General features: G+C 44.2%; 1 protein-coding gene across 2 annotated transcripts in view; it reads left to right on the forward strand.

Annotated features, from left to right (window-relative positions):
* Positions 1-19,479, forward strand: part of XYLB (xylulokinase) — a 351,409-nt gene that overhangs the window by 95,148 nt on the left and 236,782 nt on the right. Inside the window, exon 1 of one of the 2 annotated variants that reach the window (XM_068235921.1) lies at positions 17,785-18,065. The exons of the other annotated variant lie outside the window; for it this stretch is intronic. Within the exon in view, the coding sequence (XP_068092022.1) occupies positions 18,018-18,065 (48 nt within the window). The 5' untranslated portion in view covers positions 17,785-18,017. Of the gene's footprint in view, positions 1-17,784; positions 18,066-19,479 lie in introns of those variants that run through there. 2 annotated transcript variants of the gene reach the window in all.

Below are 19,479 nucleotides of genomic sequence, written 5' to 3' on the forward strand. Positions count from 1 at the left end.
TAATTAAAGGTGGACTTTTTATTTCACCTCAGATATCCTTTAATTAAGCAGTGTCCATACTTGTGACTATAATGCTGGACATGGACTGCACCCTCCGTTTCCCTACCCATGGTTCCATTTAGCTACAATTTGAACCGGAGTAGGCCCCGACCCAAGGAAGAAGTCTTTGCCCTGCATGCACAGTTCAGTTCTCACGTACTGCTGGCAGCAGCTGTGAGTGCGCACATCATGCTCAAGAAGCCGCCGGGAGCGCAGCCACAGCATTCTTAATAAATTGCTCATACGCATTATGCAAACAACCTGAACTGCGCATGCACAGCAGACTTCTGCTAGTTCAAACACCTCGACCCCCTAGTCCAGACCAAGTTGCAGCTAAATTGAGTCGTGGGGGATGGAGAACGGAGTACATGGTCCGTGTCCATATTGCATTTTGGACAAAAAGTATGGACACTGCTTAATTACAATTACCCAGGATTTCGTTAAAAGGAAATCTAAAGTAAAAAAAAAAAAACAAGCAGTTAAACTTACCTGGGGTTTCTTGCAGTCCCCTGCAGTCATCCTGTGCCCACACCGTCCTTTCAGGGCGACCCCTATCAAAGCTGGCAGGCCGGCTACGCACCTCATTGCGTCCCCATACACAGCAGCATTCTGTTCTGGAAAATCGTTCCTGCCCATGTGCAGAATGCTCCTGTGATGACCAACCAGCTTTAAGGGGGTTACTACTGCTGACTGGATGGTTCCGGAGTGACGAGGCGAGCACAGGATGACTGCAGGGAGTTGCAAGAAGCCCCAGGTAAATTAAACTGCATTTTTTTCACTCCAATAGGATACCAGATCCAAAAGGAACTGGAAAAAAAACGGGGAGGGGGGGGGGGAGGGGGGGAATTGGGGGGCTAAGGCATGTATGCTGTCCTCATGTCTGTTCTACTCCGTCCCCTTCCTTTGTGCCACCTAATTGCCCCCTTGCAGCCTCTTCTGGGTTCGGAGGGCCGTGCAGCAGTGCCCTAGCCTGAGTGCACACGTCCTTGATGCGCTCCCATGGGCACGAGTGCATTGAGTATGTCACGACTACATTGTGCATTGCTCCTGGCTGTGGTTGCGTGATCTAGGACTTGCGCATCCGGGCAAGTGCCTGCGCACTACTGTGCGACTGCAACTCACTCGTTGACCCAGTCGCACAGCAGAGGCTGCAGGGGAGAATTTAAGTGACAAAGGAGGGAGACGCTTATAGCTCTGGTATCCTTTAAAGTGTACCTGAGATGGTACACAGGGCCTTATTTATACTTACCTGGGGTTTCCTGTAGCCCCTTGAGGAACGTGGCCTCCCTTGCTGTCCTCTTTGGCCCCTCCATTTTTCTGCTTTGACTCCTGGTAATCCGGGCAGTCACAGCCAGTCATAGGCTTCTGCGCATGCTGGTGTTACTATTGCGCAGGCTTCTATCTGTGGGAGTGCAACAAGGGGCCAACCAGCATATGCGCAGAGGAGTGTGGCTGGACGGATTACTGGGAGGCATAGCGCAAGAACGGAGGGACCAAAGAGGACGTCAAGGGAGGCCACAATGCTCATGGGGCTGAAGGAAGCCCCAGGTAACTATAAATTAGGGTGACCAGGCGTCCTCTTTTGCCCGGGCAGGTCCACTTTTTCCAACCTGTCCGGGCGTCCTGGCAAGTTTTTGAAATGTCCGGGTAGTGAAGAGCTGTTTGGGAGCCGAACACGAGCCAGCTCTTTAAAGGGAGCTGAGCGGCCAAGCCAGAAGTGCCGATGCTTTCTAAAGAGCCGGAATTCCCATCACCAGAGACTCAGTCTAGTGATGGGAATTCTGGCTCTTTAAGCATCGGCTCTTCTGGCTCGTCCGCTCGGCTCCCAAAGCTTCTGTGTCGCCCAGCAACACCACTCGCTTCCCCCTTTTGATTGGCCCGGAGCCCTGCGTGCGTGCCGCTGGGGCTGATGGGAGAGGAGAGGATGTATGTGTGTAGCTGGAGCTGCCATGCAGTGAGTGACATACACCGAGCAGACATGAGTGGGAGCAACTGTGCTGAGGGCGGCATGAAGAGCATTTTGTGGGGAAATGTGCTGCCAATATCATTACATTTGTGGGGAACATGCTGCCAATCTCATTGCATTTGTGGGGAAATCTGCTGCCAATAAGATTGCATTTGTGGGGAAATCTGCTGCCAATAAGATTGCATTTGTAGGGAAATGTGCTGCCAATCTCATAGCATTTGTGGGGAAATGTGCTGCCAATCTCATTGCACTTGTGGGGAAATCTACTGCCAATCTCATTGCATTTGTGGGGAAATCTGCTGCCAATAAGTTTGCATTTGTGGGGAAATCGGCTGCCAATAAGATTGCATTTGTGGGGAAATCTGCTGCCAATAAGATTGCATTTGTGGGGAAATCTGCTGCCAATCTCATAGCATTTGTAGGGAAATCTGCTGCCAATCTCATTGCATTCGTGAGGAAGTCTGCTGCCAATCTCATTGCATTTGTGGGGAAATTTGCTGCCAATCCGATTGCATTTTTGGGGAAATATGCTGCTAATCTGATTCCATTTGTGGGGAAATATGTTGCCAATCTTATTGCATTTGTAGAGAAATATGCTGCCAATCTGATTCCATTTGTGGGGAAATCTGTTGCCAGTCTCATTGCATTTTGTGGGGAAATCTTATGCGAATCTGATTGCATTTTGTGGTCGGCCAGCCCTCCACCAGCCCTCCATGCCTGTGAAGTTGGACAGCACACTGCTAAGGTCTTGTATATTTGGCCCCACCCATGACCATACCCACATGTTGTCGTGATCGTCCTCTTTTTTGGAAATAAAAATATGGTCACCCTACTATAAATACACATAATTTCAACATCTCAGATTCACTTTAAGAATAAGGTTCATTAAGAATTATCTTAAAAAAAATAATAAGCCTTCAAAGAAAATCCCACCTACCCATCAGTACATACTTTTTTTTCTAAGAGCCTGGCTGTGCAGTGCTGTCTGTGTGAGTTACACAAATGCTTCTCCTGGCTGTGTGCCTGCTCTCTGTCTCTCCTCCTCCCATCAGCCCCAGTGAGCGCAGTGTGAGGAAGCGAGGAGGAGACACGGGGCGGAGCTGAGCTGGTGGCGGACAGCAAAGGAAACAGGAACTAGAAACCACCAGCTCAGGGAGGCGGGACAAGGAGGACAGAGCCTGGAGAGAGCAGTGTGATGTGACTAGCCCAGCCCAGGGTTATGTAACTACACAGCACACATAACCCCCCCCCCCCCCCCCCACACACACACACACACACACACACACAAGAACAACATGGGCGAGGAGAGATAGAAAAAGGAATGCAGCAGGGATGGATGTGGGAAACTTACAGTTCATTACTGCAAAAGCTCCCACCCGTCATGTCTCTGATGGCCTGTACGCTGCCCTGAGGGGAGGGGATACACATCCCCACAAGTTTGCTTCAGCTAGCAAAAAGTCTTGAACCTGCTCTGCTTAAAGCAAACCTGTGACTTTAAGGCCCCTTTCACACTGGCGCGTTTTCATTGCCTTGCTTTCCCCAATTCTAACGCAGGCTGACGCTAAAGCAATAAAAGTGTATGGGACATTTGATACCAGAAGTGGTGCGCTGTGCCGGAAGTATCCGATTTGAAGCTATGTCAACATCACGTTATGGGAGAGCATCTGTGGTGACGCAGGCATTTTAAAGTGTTTAGCGGTTCGGTGTGCAGGCATGTACGCTAATTTTCTCTTTACATTTTTTTTTATTTTTTTCTTGCAATATGTTTTTCCGTCACAGGAAGTGAGCAGTAGAGAGCCTCATTTATGGTGTGTTTTGGCTCCAAGAATTAAATTAACACTAATTAACGCAGGTATCTACGAAACTTGTTTTTTGTGGTGTGTTGCAGTGCGATACTCTAATTGCACGGTAATGAAAGTGCTGGTTGCCGATGTGAAACTGGCCTGCGGGGGGAAGAGTCACATACCTACCTCGGTAGAGGGAAGCTTCTGGATCCCACACGTGTTCCCCCAGGCCATCGCTGCTGCCTGGGACCCTCTGAAAGTTTGGCTCAGTGCTCCTGTCCATGAAGGAGTGCAGACGCACTGCGCGGGCACACTGACGACTAGCACCACTTGGGCATGCCGGAAAAACAGTGGACGAGTATTGCTGCCACGCTCGTACAATATTCTGCAGGACATAAGGGATGGGCTTTCGAGTAATTATGAGTAGCAAGCTACTCAGGAATTGAAATGGTAATGAGTTGCTGATTACTCAGCTGTGATCCAGGGATGGTCGTAGTCAGCCAACTTCGCTACGCTGGAACTACGCGTAGTTTTACGCAATTACGCTTTGCCAAACTACGGCTTTGAAATCAAGTATTCGTTTTGTATGCATTTCGTAGACTACACGTTAAAATACGCGTAGTGCAAAGCGTAGTGTTTTTGGATGCTTATGCCCGTAAGCAGAAAATTTTACGCATTAATTCCTCTGTTAAATGTTTATACCGGGAACTCTTCTATGCGTATATTCCTCTTTCCAATGCGTAAATTTGTGAGCATACAATTGCATGTGGAAAATTAGCCGCGAACAACGCATTCGTAGTTCACTACGCAATACACATGTTAACTACGCATAGTGGGCATAAGCTACGCGTAGCGGTACTTCGCTACGCGTAAATTCCTATGCGTAGTTTTGAAATTTCACCTACGAACTACGATGCGTAGATGCGAACTACGATGCGTAAATGCGTAGATGATGGGGTTGAATTACCCAGAAGTTTGTGCAATAGTGTGCGGTCCAGTCCGCATCATAGGTGAACAGTGAGCCACGTTGCATGACTCACTACTGCGCTTCCTCCTTCAAGCCGGAAGGAGGAAGAACGGTAGTGAGTTGTGGAACTCGGCTCACTGTATGCCTATGACACAGAATGGACCACAGACTATTGCAAAGACTTCTGGGTAGTTTAACCCCCCCCCCCCCATCACCCGCGATCACAGCTGAGCAATCAGCAACTCATTACCATTTAAATTCAGAGTAAGGCCTCCTTTCCATGGACTGTCGATGTGCAGTGAAATGCCTCAAAAACTCTTACAACTGCTCACTGCTGCCTGGCAACTGCTTGTTGCTGCCTGGTAACTGCTTACTGCTGCTGAGTAACTGCTTGCTGTGCACACAGTTCAACAGTTCATGGAAAGGAGGCTAAACTTGCTACTCATAATTACTCAGAAGCTAATCCCTGCAGGACATATAGGTTTTCAAGATACTGGTCCTTCAATTACTCCGCTGTTCCCCTGCTTTTGGACAGGGCCAGTGTGACACTCTCAGCAGAACCTACATTTTTAGATAATAGAAGAGAGTTAAGGTGGCCACACACGATACAATAAAATGTTTTTACAGCAATTTCCAGTTTTTTCGATTTATATCGATCCAGAATATTTTTCTTAAATTTTTTAAAAATTGTTTGGTGTGTTAGATTGTCAATTTATTAATATACACATCCTAGCAATTTTCTCAGTTTCCAATCAGTTTTATCATTATTGGGGAAAAAAATGAACATAGGTGTGTGGTACATTGGCCATAATTTTGAAATGTTAAGGTGGCGACACACGATACAATAAAATGATCCGATTTTACAGCAATTCGATAAAAACGATTGGCTCTCCCGAAAAAATAGAAAGATTTTTTTTCATTCGACTTAAAAATCCGATCTGATTTCCTGTTTTCTTCAATTTTTATTGATCCGGAATGCCAGATATTTTTCTTCAATCTTTCTAAAGATTTTATGGTGTGTGTTAGATTGTCAATTTATTAATATACACACCCTAGCAAAGTTTCCAATCATTTTTATCATAATTGGGGAAAAATTTAACATAGGTGTGTGGTACATTGGTCAGATTTTTGAAATGTTACAACCAGTCAGAAAAATTGATTGCAATTCTTAAATTGAACAGATATTTTAAAAATTGTATGGTGTGTATGGTATGCCATTGCAGGGATAACTTAAGCAGCCCATACACTCAGCCGATTTTCTGGCCGACCGATCGATCCCGATCGATCGATCGATTGATCGATTGCAAATCGGTTGGCCAATCGACCGATCGATGGCCGATTTCGATCGATTTCGATGGATTTCCATCGAACTTGCAGGGTGGAAAATTTAGGTCGATCTGAAGAGATTGCTTATCAGTTTGCATTGGCCTTAATGGAAATCTGATGGCAAAAAAATGCCATCAGATCGAATTTCAATAGATTTCAAACTGAAATCTGTTGGAATTCTATCCTGGTAAAAAATGTTCTAAAAACGCATCAGATAGACCATCAGATGCATTTCTTATCTATCTGCTGCCAATCTGACGAGTGTATGGGCACCTTTATTTTGGCTTGTTCAATAGATTTTGCAACGCCAGCTTGGAAAAACATTCAGTTCTTTTCTCATGTAAATAAAATGGGACAAATACCTGCAAAGACAGGAGACATCAAATACCCAAGTAGAGGCTGCATGACATAAGTACAGAACACTGAGATCATGAAAATATTTACAATTGAATCTGCACAGTTGAGATCTGAATGCAGCACCATTTGATGCTGCTCTCTTCTATTATGCTACGTACACACATGCGACAACGATCGTTCGTTAAGAACGACGAACGAACTTTTAATTGATGAAAGAACGACCTAAGTAAAGGTAGTTTTAAAATGTGTGTAACGATCTGATCGTTAGAACGAACGTTACATCACAGAAAGCAACTATTGCGCCTGCGCATAAAAATGAGAAGTTCCATGGAGAAATAGTGAAATGCGCATGTCAAGCCTAGTACGAACGATCGTTTCCAACGATGTACTACTTTTGCAAACGATCGTCGTTGGTTAAAATCCGCCGAGACAGAACTTTCTTTTGTAGCGATTTGGCTCGTTCGTCGTTTGCCTTAATAGTCGGTGGTTCGTTTTTTGTAACGATCGTCGTTGGTAAAGATCGGGGAACGATCGTTACAAACGACTATAGTCGCATGTGTGTACGCACCTTCAGTGTGTGTTCACTCTATGGCGTCAATTCACCGAGCATTACCGCATTCGGTAATGCCGAAAACAGCTGATTTTACTGAGCACTTAGGAAAATGTCACTTTACCAATGCTGCTAAGCTGAAATTGCCGGGCAGTGAGGTAAATTACCGACTTGTGCAGTAAATATCTAAAAAATAAATAAGTAAATAAGTAAATGTTAATTCATCAAGGTTACAGCATGCTGTAAAATACCGTTCCATTACCGGCAGTTGTCCCTTTGTCGGTATCAGTGCGGGACTCACATAACTCACAGAAGCAGAGAGGATTACCTATGACTGACAGGAGCAGAAGCCAATAGAAACAGCCTGTGTCTCCTGTAAGCGGGATGATGCATTTTGATAGGACTCGAAGGCTTCTCCAGTGGGTCCTTCTTTTGTATCCCCAGGCAGTGAGCAGAGAGAACTGAACAAAAGAAGTTTCCCTGCCTCCCTTCGGCAGTTTAACCTCTTCAGTTTCTGTTTGAAGATACAGAGTAGCTAGTAGGGAAATCATCTAAGCAGAGCATGTGTAAAGTCTCCTGGAAGTTGATCTAAGCTGTGGCAATTCATTAAAATGTTAAGAAAGACTAATAGACGGATTCAGAGCAAGCAGAGGCAGTATAACAAACAATATAGCAAAACGTACATCTAAAGGGATCAGTGGCGTAGCTAGAAACCTCAGGCCCTGATGCGGAATTTGGACCCGGACCCCCTCACCCTACATTAAATAGCCAGGAGTAGGTGCCTCCAGGTAGCCAGGAATGGGTACCTTAGTAAAGATCGTCAGTAATAGGTACCTCAGTATAGATAGCAAAGGATTAGATGCCTGAGTATAGATTGTCAGGAATAGATACATCAATATAGATAGCCAGGGATAAATGCCTCAGTCTAGATAGTCAGGAATAGGCACCTCAGTATAGATAGCCAGGGATAGATTCCTCAGTATAGATAGCCAGTATTAGATACCTCAGTATAGATAGCCAGGGATAGATGCCTCAGTATAGATAGCCAGGATTAGATACCTCAGTATAGATAGCCAGGGATAGATGCCTCAGTATAGATAGTCAGGATTAGATACCTCAGTATAGATAGCCAGGGATAGATTCCTCAGTATAGATAGCCAGGGATAGATGCCTCAGTATAGATAGCCAGTATTAGATACCTCAGTATAGATAGCCAGGGATAGATACCTCAGTATAGATAGCCAGGGATAGATGCCTCAGTATAGATAGCCAGGGATAGATGCCTCAGTATAGATAGCCAGGATTAGATACCTCAGTATAGATAGCCAGGGATAGATGCCTCAGTATAGATAGCCAGGATTAGATACCTCAGTATAGATAGCCAGGGATAGATGCCTCAGTATAGATAGCCAGGGATGGATGCCTCAGTATAGATAGCCAGTGATAGGTACCTCAGTATAGATAGCCAGGATGAAATGCCTGAGTATAGATAGTCAGGAATAGGTACCTCAGTATAGATAGCCAGGATGATATGCCTCAGTATATAGATAGCCAGGGATAGGTAACTCAGTATAGATAGCCAGGAATAGGTACAGTGGAGGAAATAATTATTTGACCCCCTCACTGATTTTGTAAGTTTGTCCAATGACAAAGAAATGAAAAGTCTCAGAACAGTATCATTTCAATCATGGTAGGTTTATTTTAACAGTGGCAGATAGCACATCAAAAGGAAAATCGAAAAAATAACCTTAAATAAAAGATAGCAACTGATTTGCATTTCATTGAGTGAAATACGTTTTTGAACCCCTACCCACCATTAAAAGTTCTGGCTCCCACAGAGTGGTTAGACACTTCTACTCAATTAGTCACCCTCATTAAGGACACCTGTCTTAACTAGTCACCTGTATAAAAGACACCTGTCAACAGAATCAATCAATCAAGCAGACTCCAAACTCTCCAACATGGGAAAGACCAAAGAGCTGTCCAAGGATGTCAGAGACAAAATTGTAGACCTGCACAAGGCTGGAATGGGCTACAAAACCATTAGCAAGAAGCTGGGAGAGAAGGTGACAACTGTTGGTGCGATTGTTCGAAAATGGAAGGAGCACAAAATGACCATCAATCGACCTCGCTCTGGGGCTCCACGCAAGATCTCACCTCGTGGGGTGTCAATGGTTCTGAGAAAGGTGAAAAAGCATCCTAGAACTACACGGGAGGAGTTAGTGAATGACCTCAAATTAGCAGGGACCACAGTCACCAAGAAAACCATTGGAAACACATTACACCGCAATGGATTAAAATCCTGCAGGGCTCGCAAGGTCCCCCTGCTCAAGAAGGCACATGTGCAGGCCCGTCTGAAGTTTGCCAATGAACACCTGAATGATTCTGTGAGTGACTGGGAGAAGGTGCTGTGGTCTGATGAGACCAAAATAGAGCTCTTTGGCATTAACTCAACTCGCTGTGTTTGGAGGAAGAAAAATGCTGCCTATGACCCCCAAAACACCGTCCCCACCGTCAAGCATGGGGGTGGAAACATTTTGCTTTGGGGGTGTTTTTCTGCTAAGGGCACAGGACAACTTAATCGCATTAACGGGAAAATGGACGGAGCCATGTATCGTGAAATCCTGAACGACAACCTCCTTCCCTCTGCCAGGAAACTGAAAATGGGTCGTGGATGGGTGTTCCAGCACGACAATGACCCAAAACATACAGCAAAGGCAACAAAGGAGTGGCTCAAGAAGAAGCACATTAAGGTCAGGGAGTGGCCTAGTCAGTCTCCGGACCTTAACCACTTTACCCCCAGCGGTACGAATTTCTCCGCCCCTTTTTTCCCTCCTAAAAAACCAGGGACGGAGAAATCCGTACCTTCCGCGCTACCGCCGCTGTCCGCGCTCCCGCCGCTCGTGCGCGCGCACCCGCCGCTCGTGCACGCCGCCGCCCGCTCGCCCGGAGATCAATGAACGGGAAAATCCATTCCCGTTCGTTGATCTAGCCCCCGCAATGATCTGCTGCTTCTTTCAGAAACAGCGAGATCATTGTGCGTCTCCCAGCCTCCTACTGCTTCCTGTAAGCGTCCTTCCGGACGCTTACAGGTCGCATGTAAACAAACACTCAGTGGCCATCTTGTGGCCAAATAGTAAACTACACCCTAAAAGCATTTTACATATACAAACATTACATTTACACAATAAATTAACTCATTACCTCCCACACTCCCCAATTTTTTTTTTTTTTTTTGTAATAAAAAAAAAAAAAATACAATAAAAAAAAACACATAAATAGTTACCTTAGGGACTGAACTTTTTAAATATTTATGTCAAGAGGGTATAACACTGTTACTTTATAAACTGCGGGCTTGTAATTAGGGATGGATGCAAAACTGAAAAAAATGCACCTTTATTTCCAAATAAAATATTGTCGCCAAACATTGTGATAGGGACATAATTTAAATGGTTTTATAACCGGGACAAATGGGTTGATACATTTCATGGGTTTTAATTACAGTAGCATGCTTTATTTAAAAACTATAATGGCCGAAAACTGAAAAATAATAATTTTTTCCCACATTTTTTCCTATTTCCCCATTAAAACACATTTAGAATAAAATAATTCTTGGCATAATGTCCCACCTAAAGAAAGCCTAATTGGTGGCAAAAAAAACAAGATATAGTTCATTTCATTGGGATAAGTAATAATAAAGTTATAGACGAATGAATGGAAGGAGCGCTGAAAGGTGAAAATTGCTCTGGTGGTCAGGGGGTAAAACCCCTCAGTGGTGAAGTGGTTAATCCAATAGAAAACCTATGGAGGGAGCTCAAGCTCAGAGTTGCACAGAGACAGCCTCGAAACATTAGGGATTGAGGGCTGGTGCACACCGAGCGGCTTTTTGGGCGTTTTCAGATCCGCTTGCGGCTGCGGATCTGCTTGGTCAATGTATCTCAATGGGGTGGTGCACACCAGAGCGGCAGGCGTTTTGCAGAAACGCATACTCCCGGGGTGAGGCATTTTTTGGATTGCGGATGCGTTTCTGCCTCAATGTTAAGTATAGGAAAAACGCAAACCGCTCTGAAAAACGGCACTTCAGAGCGGTTTTGCAGGCGTTTTTGTTACAGAAGCTGTTCAGTAACAGCTTTACTGTAACAATATATGAAATCTACTATACTGAAAACCGCAGCAGCAATCCGCAAAACGCTAGCAAAACGCCTCATAAAAATATAAAAAAGCTTTTAAAAATCTGCTAGCATTTTGCGGATCTGCTAGCGGGTTTTGGTGTGCACCAGCCTGGTGCACACCAAAAACCGCAAGCAGATCCGCAAAACGCTAGCAGATTTTTAAACGCTTTTTTTTATTTTTATGAGGCGTTTTGCTAGCGTTTTGCGGATTGCTGCTGCGGTTTTCAGTATAGTTGATTTCATATATTGTTACAGTAAAGCTGTTACTGAACAGCTTCTGTAACAAAAACGCCTGCAAAACTGCTCTGAACAGGCGTTTTTCAGAGCGGTTTGCGTTTTTCCTATACTTAACATTGAGGCAGAAACGCATCCGAAATCCAAAAAATGCCTCACCCAGGCATTTTTCGTTTCTGCAAAACGCCTGCCGCTCTGGTGTGCACCACCCCATTGAGATACATTGACCAAGCAGATCCGCAGCCGCAAGCGGATCTGAAAACGCCCAAAAAGCCGCTCGGTGTGCACCAGCCCTTAGAGATGATCTGCAAAGAGGAGTGGACCAACATTCCTCCTAAAATGTGTGCAAACTTGGTCATCAATTACAAGAAACGTTTGACTTCTGTGCTTGCAAACAAGGGTTTTTCCACTAAGTATTAAGTCTTTTATTATTAGAGGGTTCAAAAACTTATTTCACTCAATGAAATGCAAATCAGTTGCTATCTTTTATTTAAGGTTATTTTTTCGATTTTCCTTTTGATGTGCTATATGCCACTGTTAAAATAAACCTACCATTGAAATGATACTGTTCTGAGACTTTTCATTTCTTTGTCATTGGACAAACTTACAAAATCAGTGAGGGGTCAAATAATTATTTCCTCCACTGTACCTCAGTATAGATAGCCAGGGATAGATGCCTCAGTATAGATAGTGAGGAATGGGTACCTCAGTATAGATAGCCAGAATTAGATGCCTGAGTATAGATAGTTAGGAATAGGTACCTCAGTAACCTCAGTATAGATAGCCAGGGATAGGTACCTCAGTATAGATGGCCAGGGATAGGTACCTCAGTATAGATAGCAAGGGATAGATGCCCGAGTATAGATAGCCAGGATTAGATGCCTCAGTATAGATTAGCCAGGATAAGATGCCTCAGTATATAGATAGCCAGGGATAGATACCTCAGTATAGATAGCCAGGATTAGATGCCTTAGTATAGGTAGCCATGATTACATGGGGGGATGCAGCAGCATAGACCAGCATTCATCAGATACTCACTTCGCCCATGATCCATGCTGCATCTACAAACTTCTTCCTGTTCTTGCGTTCCATCTCACAGAAAGAGCACCCCCTAGGGGGCGCTCTTACTGTGAGCTGGTACATAGGGCAGGAAGAAGTTTGTAGATACAGCGCATGGATTGTGGGCAAAGTGAGTATCTGATGACTCAGTGGCAGCACGTGGGGGGGGGGGCAGGCCTCAGGGGCTCGGGCCTGGTCACACAGGCGACTGCTGCAAGCGTGGCCCCTATGCCGCTGAAAGGAATGTCAGGATGCCTCTTACTATTGTAATGCTGTCTCGGAGTTTTGTCTATTGAAGCTGGTAAATTACCGAACTTCTACCGCACCTATGAAAATATTGGTGAATTAGTACATGAAACTCTAAAATACAGGATGCAGTGTTTTCCTGACTTGTTTTCTCTTATCGAACAGCCTTTGGTGAATTAACGCCTATATCTGTTCCATTGCAGTCCTGCCCATATATTCTATGGCGCAGTTCACACCTCTGTCTTGTAATGGATCTTGTTATTCTCACTCACTGTATGCAGTCTTTGAATGAACATATACTAAGGCTGGGTCCACACTAGACCCGGTTGCAGGACGGACCCTGCAGTCCGGATCAGGGGAAGTACCCACCGTACTGCAAACTGATGAAAGTGCATCAGTTTTGCATCAGTTTTGTATCAGTTTCCGTTCAGGTTTTTCCCTGACAGAAAACGTCTCTATCATTAGGAAGGAGTGGGAGGATTTTTTGGGCCAATCATAAAGCTCAGGCTATCCGTTTTCACATCCGTTTTTTGCCTGTGGAGCTGGAGATGCGTTTTCTCATTGCTTTCACTACCCCTGCGTGTATCCGTGGTCCTGATCCGTTGCGTGAAAATGCAGCAGATCCGGACCTTCCGTTCAGGTTTTCAAAACGGGTCCCCGCAAACGCAGACGGATCCGTTTTTTACTTGGGTGAGGCTGGCTGCTATTTTAAACATTAGTATCCGGGACTCCGTTTTTCATCAGGTTTGAAAAACGCAGCCACGGATACGTTTCCGGACCTAGTGTGGACCAGCTCTTACTGTATATAACTATAAAATGCGTAGTTTCCTTTGTATTTTTTCACACACATTATAACGTGTGTGTTTTGCAATGCACACAGTGTGAATCCACCCTAAGGTCCGGTTCACACACACATAAGTAATCAGCTTTTCTGCAACACTAATGACCTCAACTGTGATTGTGTGTGGTTCCCTGCAAAGCATGTATTGTTGGTGGGCCTTGAGGACAGGGTTGGGACACTACAGGATACATACATAGACATATGACCACGAACACGGTGATTCCAGCGCTGGAGACTTGGGTACAGCCGGAGCCATCAGAGGCCGTAATAGGAATTACGGCTATAGCAGCGCACAGGGAGTAACTTCGGCGCCGTCAGAAGATGGAGCTGAATTTACTGTTAAAACACAAAAATTCAGCTTCCAGCAATTGCTGGAAGACAAATTATTTCATTCCCCACTATCCATGGCGGCCTGGAGGGGGAATAGTATTTAAAACGGCCAGGAACTGGTGCAGCAGCAGGATCAGCCATATACCGGCTGTATCCTGCACCCAAGTCTCCCGCGCCAATATCTCTTGTACGCTATGACCATGACTATATACTCTGTACAGTGCTGCGGAAGATGTCGGCACTGTATCAATACTAAATATTAATAATACATTACCTGGTCCCAGGTAATGGTCCCGTTGATCGCGTCTCCTCCTCCACTTCCAGCCAATCACCAGTGGGGACTGAAGCCACATGGTGATTGGCTAGCTGCAGAATAGCTGCAAACTAACAAGGAAGCGAAGGAGACGTGATCGCCCGGGACCTAGGGCCCCATTTTACCTTAATCTGTCTTAATCTGCTCCCTGCTTCTAATAGCTTATCAAAACAAGAAGCATGGCTTCAGTCTTAGCACATACTGCACAACGCAATCACTACCCGCTTAGCGATTATGATTTTGTAATGCGATTTTTAAAGGAATGTGTATTTTTGCTCTGCAAAATTGCTCTGAAAAAACAGTACACGCAGCAAAATTTCAATTTTCTAAAAATGTAAACACTGTTGTGAGAACCTCATAAGGTCAAGCGCTTTGAGTCCGACAGGAGAAAAGCGCTATCCAAAAAGAGGAATTATTATACAAAAAGGAATTATTATAAGGTGACACTGCACAAGTGCTTTGCCGATTGCTGGCAATTTCTGTAATTTAAAGGAGATGTACTAAAAATAAGAATGAATATTACAATTTTCATTTATAAAAATATATGTGTGTTTAACCATTGTAAAATATTTCGTCACACTTTCTTCACCCTGATTTACATTCTAAAATTTATCACAGGTGGTGACATATTTAGTCTTGTCAGGTGATCACTGCACAATGTTTATTTACTGAGAGTACTGTAGCCAGTGATAATATTTGCCTAATGTCCCAGAATGCTTTGGGAGGGGAATTCTGCATAACTAAACAGCCTAAGCTAAGCGTCATTGGTAGGGCAGGAGAGCTACATACCAATCAATAACAAAATATAGATATAGGAGGTGTTTTAAGTGTTTTTGATGCTGAAACCAGGATAATGAATGTGATATTCATTGAATAATTTATTACATTCTATGGGCTTGATTCACAAAGCGGTGCTAACCCAGTTAAAGACTTTAGGCATGATAACCATTGCACCACGCTGGTGAAAAGCCAGTTTAGGCGTGATAAGTTTAGGCGTGATAAGTTTAGATAAGTTTAGATCGCGCGCAAAGTCCCGCACGCAAAGCAGCGCCATTAAACTCTATGCGAAGTGCACCAGATTTTGCTAGCGCAAAACTTTTGATCAGCTGTGCACTGCGGTGCTAACCCAGTTGGTGCCTGAACTTATCACACCTAAACTTATCACACCTAAACTTATCACGCCTAAACTTATCACACCTAAACTGAGTTTAGGCGTGATAAAGGGCTTTTCACCAGCGTGCTAACTGTTAGCACCACTTTGTGAATCAAGCCCTATGTGTCACTATGGTGTCTCTTTAAATGATGTCCAATAAATTAAATGATTACCGTATATGGTGTTTAAAGTGAACCAGAGACGAAGCACCCTCATGTATTTTACCATATAAATCAGTGGGAAAATTAGAGAAAACACTTACCATGCTCTCTGTTTCATCCTCACTGCTAAAAGTGTCTGTTATCAGCTGTGATAAGAATCCCTGACTGAGCATTCAGTCTGGCTTTGCCGGGAATGATTATAGCTGAGTCATTATAGCAGAGCCACAAGGGGGCAGGCTTGGGCTTGAAAATACACCAGAGAAGACAGACTCAGCTATAATCCTTCCGTAGCAAAGCCAGACTGAGTGCTCAGTCGGGGATTCTTATCAGAGGTGATAACAGTCAGATTAAACAGAGAACAATGAAACAAAGAGCAGATTAGGTGTTTACTGTCATGTTCCCACTGATTTATAAGGTAAAATACACCAGGGTGCTTCGTATCTGGTTCTCTTTAACCACTCCCGAATCTTTGCTACGTATATGTTTGCCCCTGTATACTTCACTGGCAGATCAGGGGTTTAGATATATGTATTGTTTACTTACCGTTTGCGATCGCCACACTGCTCCCTTTTGCCGCTGTTCCGTGTTTGGTGAATGCGAATGGGAAACAAGTGTTCCCAAACTCAATCACATTGCTTGTGATGAATAAAAGCCAGCGTCAGCGAGATGTGAAAGTAAACAGTAATACACACTACTTTCCATCTACTGTTTACAGTGCTCAGGGACTACGTTTGTAGCCATCTTGTGGGCAAATGTACCCAAATACACTATTATACACTATTAAATAGAAAAATTAAATACATTTTTTAACCCCTTCCACCTCTTCCCCATAGTTAACAAAATAAAATACTTAAAGGGAAGCTGCAGGGGGGTCAGGGGAAAATGAGTTGAAGTTACCTGGGGCTTCTAATGGTCCCCCACAGACATCCTGTGCCTGCGCAGCCACTGCCCACTGCTCTGGCCCCGCCTCTGGTTCACTTCTGGAATTTCAGACTTTAAAGTCTAAAAACCACTGCGCCTGCGTTGCCGTGTCCTCACTCCCGTTGATGGCACCAGGAGCGTACTGTGCAGGCCCAGTATGGTCTGTGCTTGCACCGTGCGCTCCTGGTGACATCAGGGGAAGCAAGGACACAGCAACGCAGGCGCAGTGGTTTTCAGTCTTTAAAGAGAACCCGAGGTGGGTTTGAAGAATATTATCTGCATACAGAGGCTGGATCTGCCTATACAGCCCAGCCTCTGTTGCTATCCCAAACCCCCCTAAGGTCCCCCTGCACTCTGCAATCCCTCATAAATCACAGCCACGCTGCTGACAAACAGCTTGCCAGAGCTGGCTGTGTTTATCTCTATAGTGTCAGTCTGCTGCTCTCCCCGTCTCCTGCAGAACTCCAGTCCCTGCCTGCATCCCTTCCCTCCCTGCTGATTGGAGGGAAGGGAGGGGGGCAGGTACCGGAGCTCTGCAGGAGGCGGGGGAGCAGCTGAGACTGACACTATACATGTAAACACAGCCTCAGAGTATGGCTGTGATTTAGGAGGGATTGCAGAGTGCAGGGGGACCTTAGTGGGGTTTGGGATAGCAACAGAGGCTGGGCTGTATAGGCAGACCCAGCCTCTGTATGCAGATAACATTCTTTAAACACACCTCGGGTTCTCTTTAAAGTCTGAAATTCCAGAAGTGAACCGGAGGCGGGGCCGGAGCATCGGTGAGTGTCTGCCGGGGACCATTAGAAGCCCCGGGTAACTTCAACTCATTTTCCCCCTACAGTATCCCTTTAAATACAATTGGCAAATAAAATGTGTTGGTTTTATGTACAATAGCACATTTTACTTTTAAACTGCTGAAAGCTGAGAAAGGATTATTTTTTTCATTTTTTTTCTTCTCCTTCCCTGCAAAATGCATATAAAATAAAATAATTTATAGCAAAAATTGCTGCCCAAAGAAAGCCCAGTTTTCCCCGCAAAAAAATAATATATAGATCATTTCACTGTGCAGAGTAGTGATAAAGTTATTGGCCAATTAATGGAAGGAGTGTGATGTGAAAATTGCTCTGTGGAAAAAGTTGTGGTTTGGAAGTGGTTAAAAAACTGTACCTAAACTTAGGTATTAACTTTGTTTTGTTTACTTATACTGTACCGAAAGGAGCACAGTGTCATATTGTGGGGACGTGTTGGTAATTTATAAGTTGCTGTACATGTAGCCAGGCAGAGCTTCAGCCCTGGAACCATGTTTGCATAATCCAGAGGAATCATATTGCAGTGACAAGAGGAAGGAAGCTGTCAGTGCACTCCAGGAAGTAAGGCATGAGACATGCTCTGTGAACTGTGAATTGAAGTGCTGCTGTGTGAATAAACTATGTAATAACAAATAGCCCCCCTTGCTTCCTGTAATCCTTTAACTAAGGGAAAAGCTGAGTGAGGCTCCCTTGCATCTGGTTACTGATTGATGGCAGCAGCTCAGTGTTCTGCACACAGTGGACACTCAGAAGTCTGGCTGCAGTTACAGGACCCTGCCCATCCCATCCATGGCTGCTGCTGCATATTACCTGGGGTTTGACTTCAGCACTCAGCAGGTAATATGCATCTTTCATGCTACATTGTAATGCTAATCAGTGTTAAGCTGCAAAGGCTAATGGAGAGGTTAAGTGATGTTATTGGAATACAAGCAAGCTCTTCTTTGTAATTTTGGCAATGCTAGTGTACTGTACTGTATTTGGCTTAGCAATTCAGAATTTGTGCAGTTTCTTACTCCACAAGAAGTAGAGATCCCCTGGACTGAGGCCAAACTCAGCATGGGGATAAAAAGTAGAGAAATGGTCAATGAAGTGCTAATAATTGTGAATTCCATTCTGCATACAATTTACATTAAAGGGAATCTGAACCAAGTAAAATTATTTAAAACAAACACATGATGTACCTGCAAATGAATGTTACGTACTTACTTCGCTGTCAGTTGCTCTCAGAAGCTCACCATTTTCTTCTAACAACGATTCCTTCCAGTTCTGACAAGATTTTGTCAGAACTAAAATATATCAGTTGCTGTCAGTTACATACCTCCTAACTTTTTGAGATGAGAAAGAGGGACACGTAAGCCACACTCCTGCCACACCCCTGATCACGCCCCCACCACGCCCTAGTCACGTATACCATAAAGATTTCATAAGAAAAATATGTAGTTTTAAAATTTAAACCGCACTGGTCCTTTTTATCCTGGTTCATTTTCCTTCATAGTAACATTTTAAAATTAGTAATATATCAATTTAAAGGATGGGAATAAAGTATAGAGTCAATCAAAAACATTTTTTAGTAGAAAATATATATATTTACATAGAAAGAGAGACAAAGTCCCGGAAGAGGGATAAATGAGGAGGAAGGAGGGACAGGGCTCCCAAAGAGGGACTGTCCCTCCAAAAGAGGGACAGTTGGGAGCTATGCAGTTATATATCAGTTGCTATCGGTTATAGCTGAAAGGATAACTGATGTGCAAGGTAATGTCTATGTTTCCCTATGCCTCAACTGGGCGATATTACAGTTTGTATGTAAAAAATTCCTGGAACTCAAGGGTAATTTTAAAGACACTGAAACCCCTTAGGGGGAGCTTAGGTCAGGTACATAGGCAATTCAAGCAAAAAAAAAAGTGCCAGACCTTGCTGCTGCACGTCAGTAATTCTCCTTTTATTAATTAGTCAAAAATCGGCACTGCACACTGACAACCAGGTATAAAACCATTAAAAACAATGAAAGCGTACACCAGTATATCAAGTGCAGCCGGCTGTGCCACATCCACATCTATCAACTGGGATCCCCATACATACAATATAAATTGTGCGATTTAGCCTGTAATAAGCTAGTAGGTTTGCATTAAAGCAAATATGTGAAAACAAGGAGAGTAAAATAGGCATACTTATGCCTATTTTACTCCCTTTGAAATCACATATTTGCTTTAATGCAAGTCTGTAATGGGGAGGGAGGTAACATTTGCATACC

This window comes from Hyperolius riggenbachi, chromosome 5 (genome assembly GCF_040937935.1).
Source record: "Hyperolius riggenbachi isolate aHypRig1 chromosome 5, aHypRig1.pri, whole genome shotgun sequence".
In the NCBI taxonomy this organism is placed as follows: Eukaryota; Metazoa; Chordata; class Amphibia; order Anura; family Hyperoliidae; genus Hyperolius; species Hyperolius riggenbachi.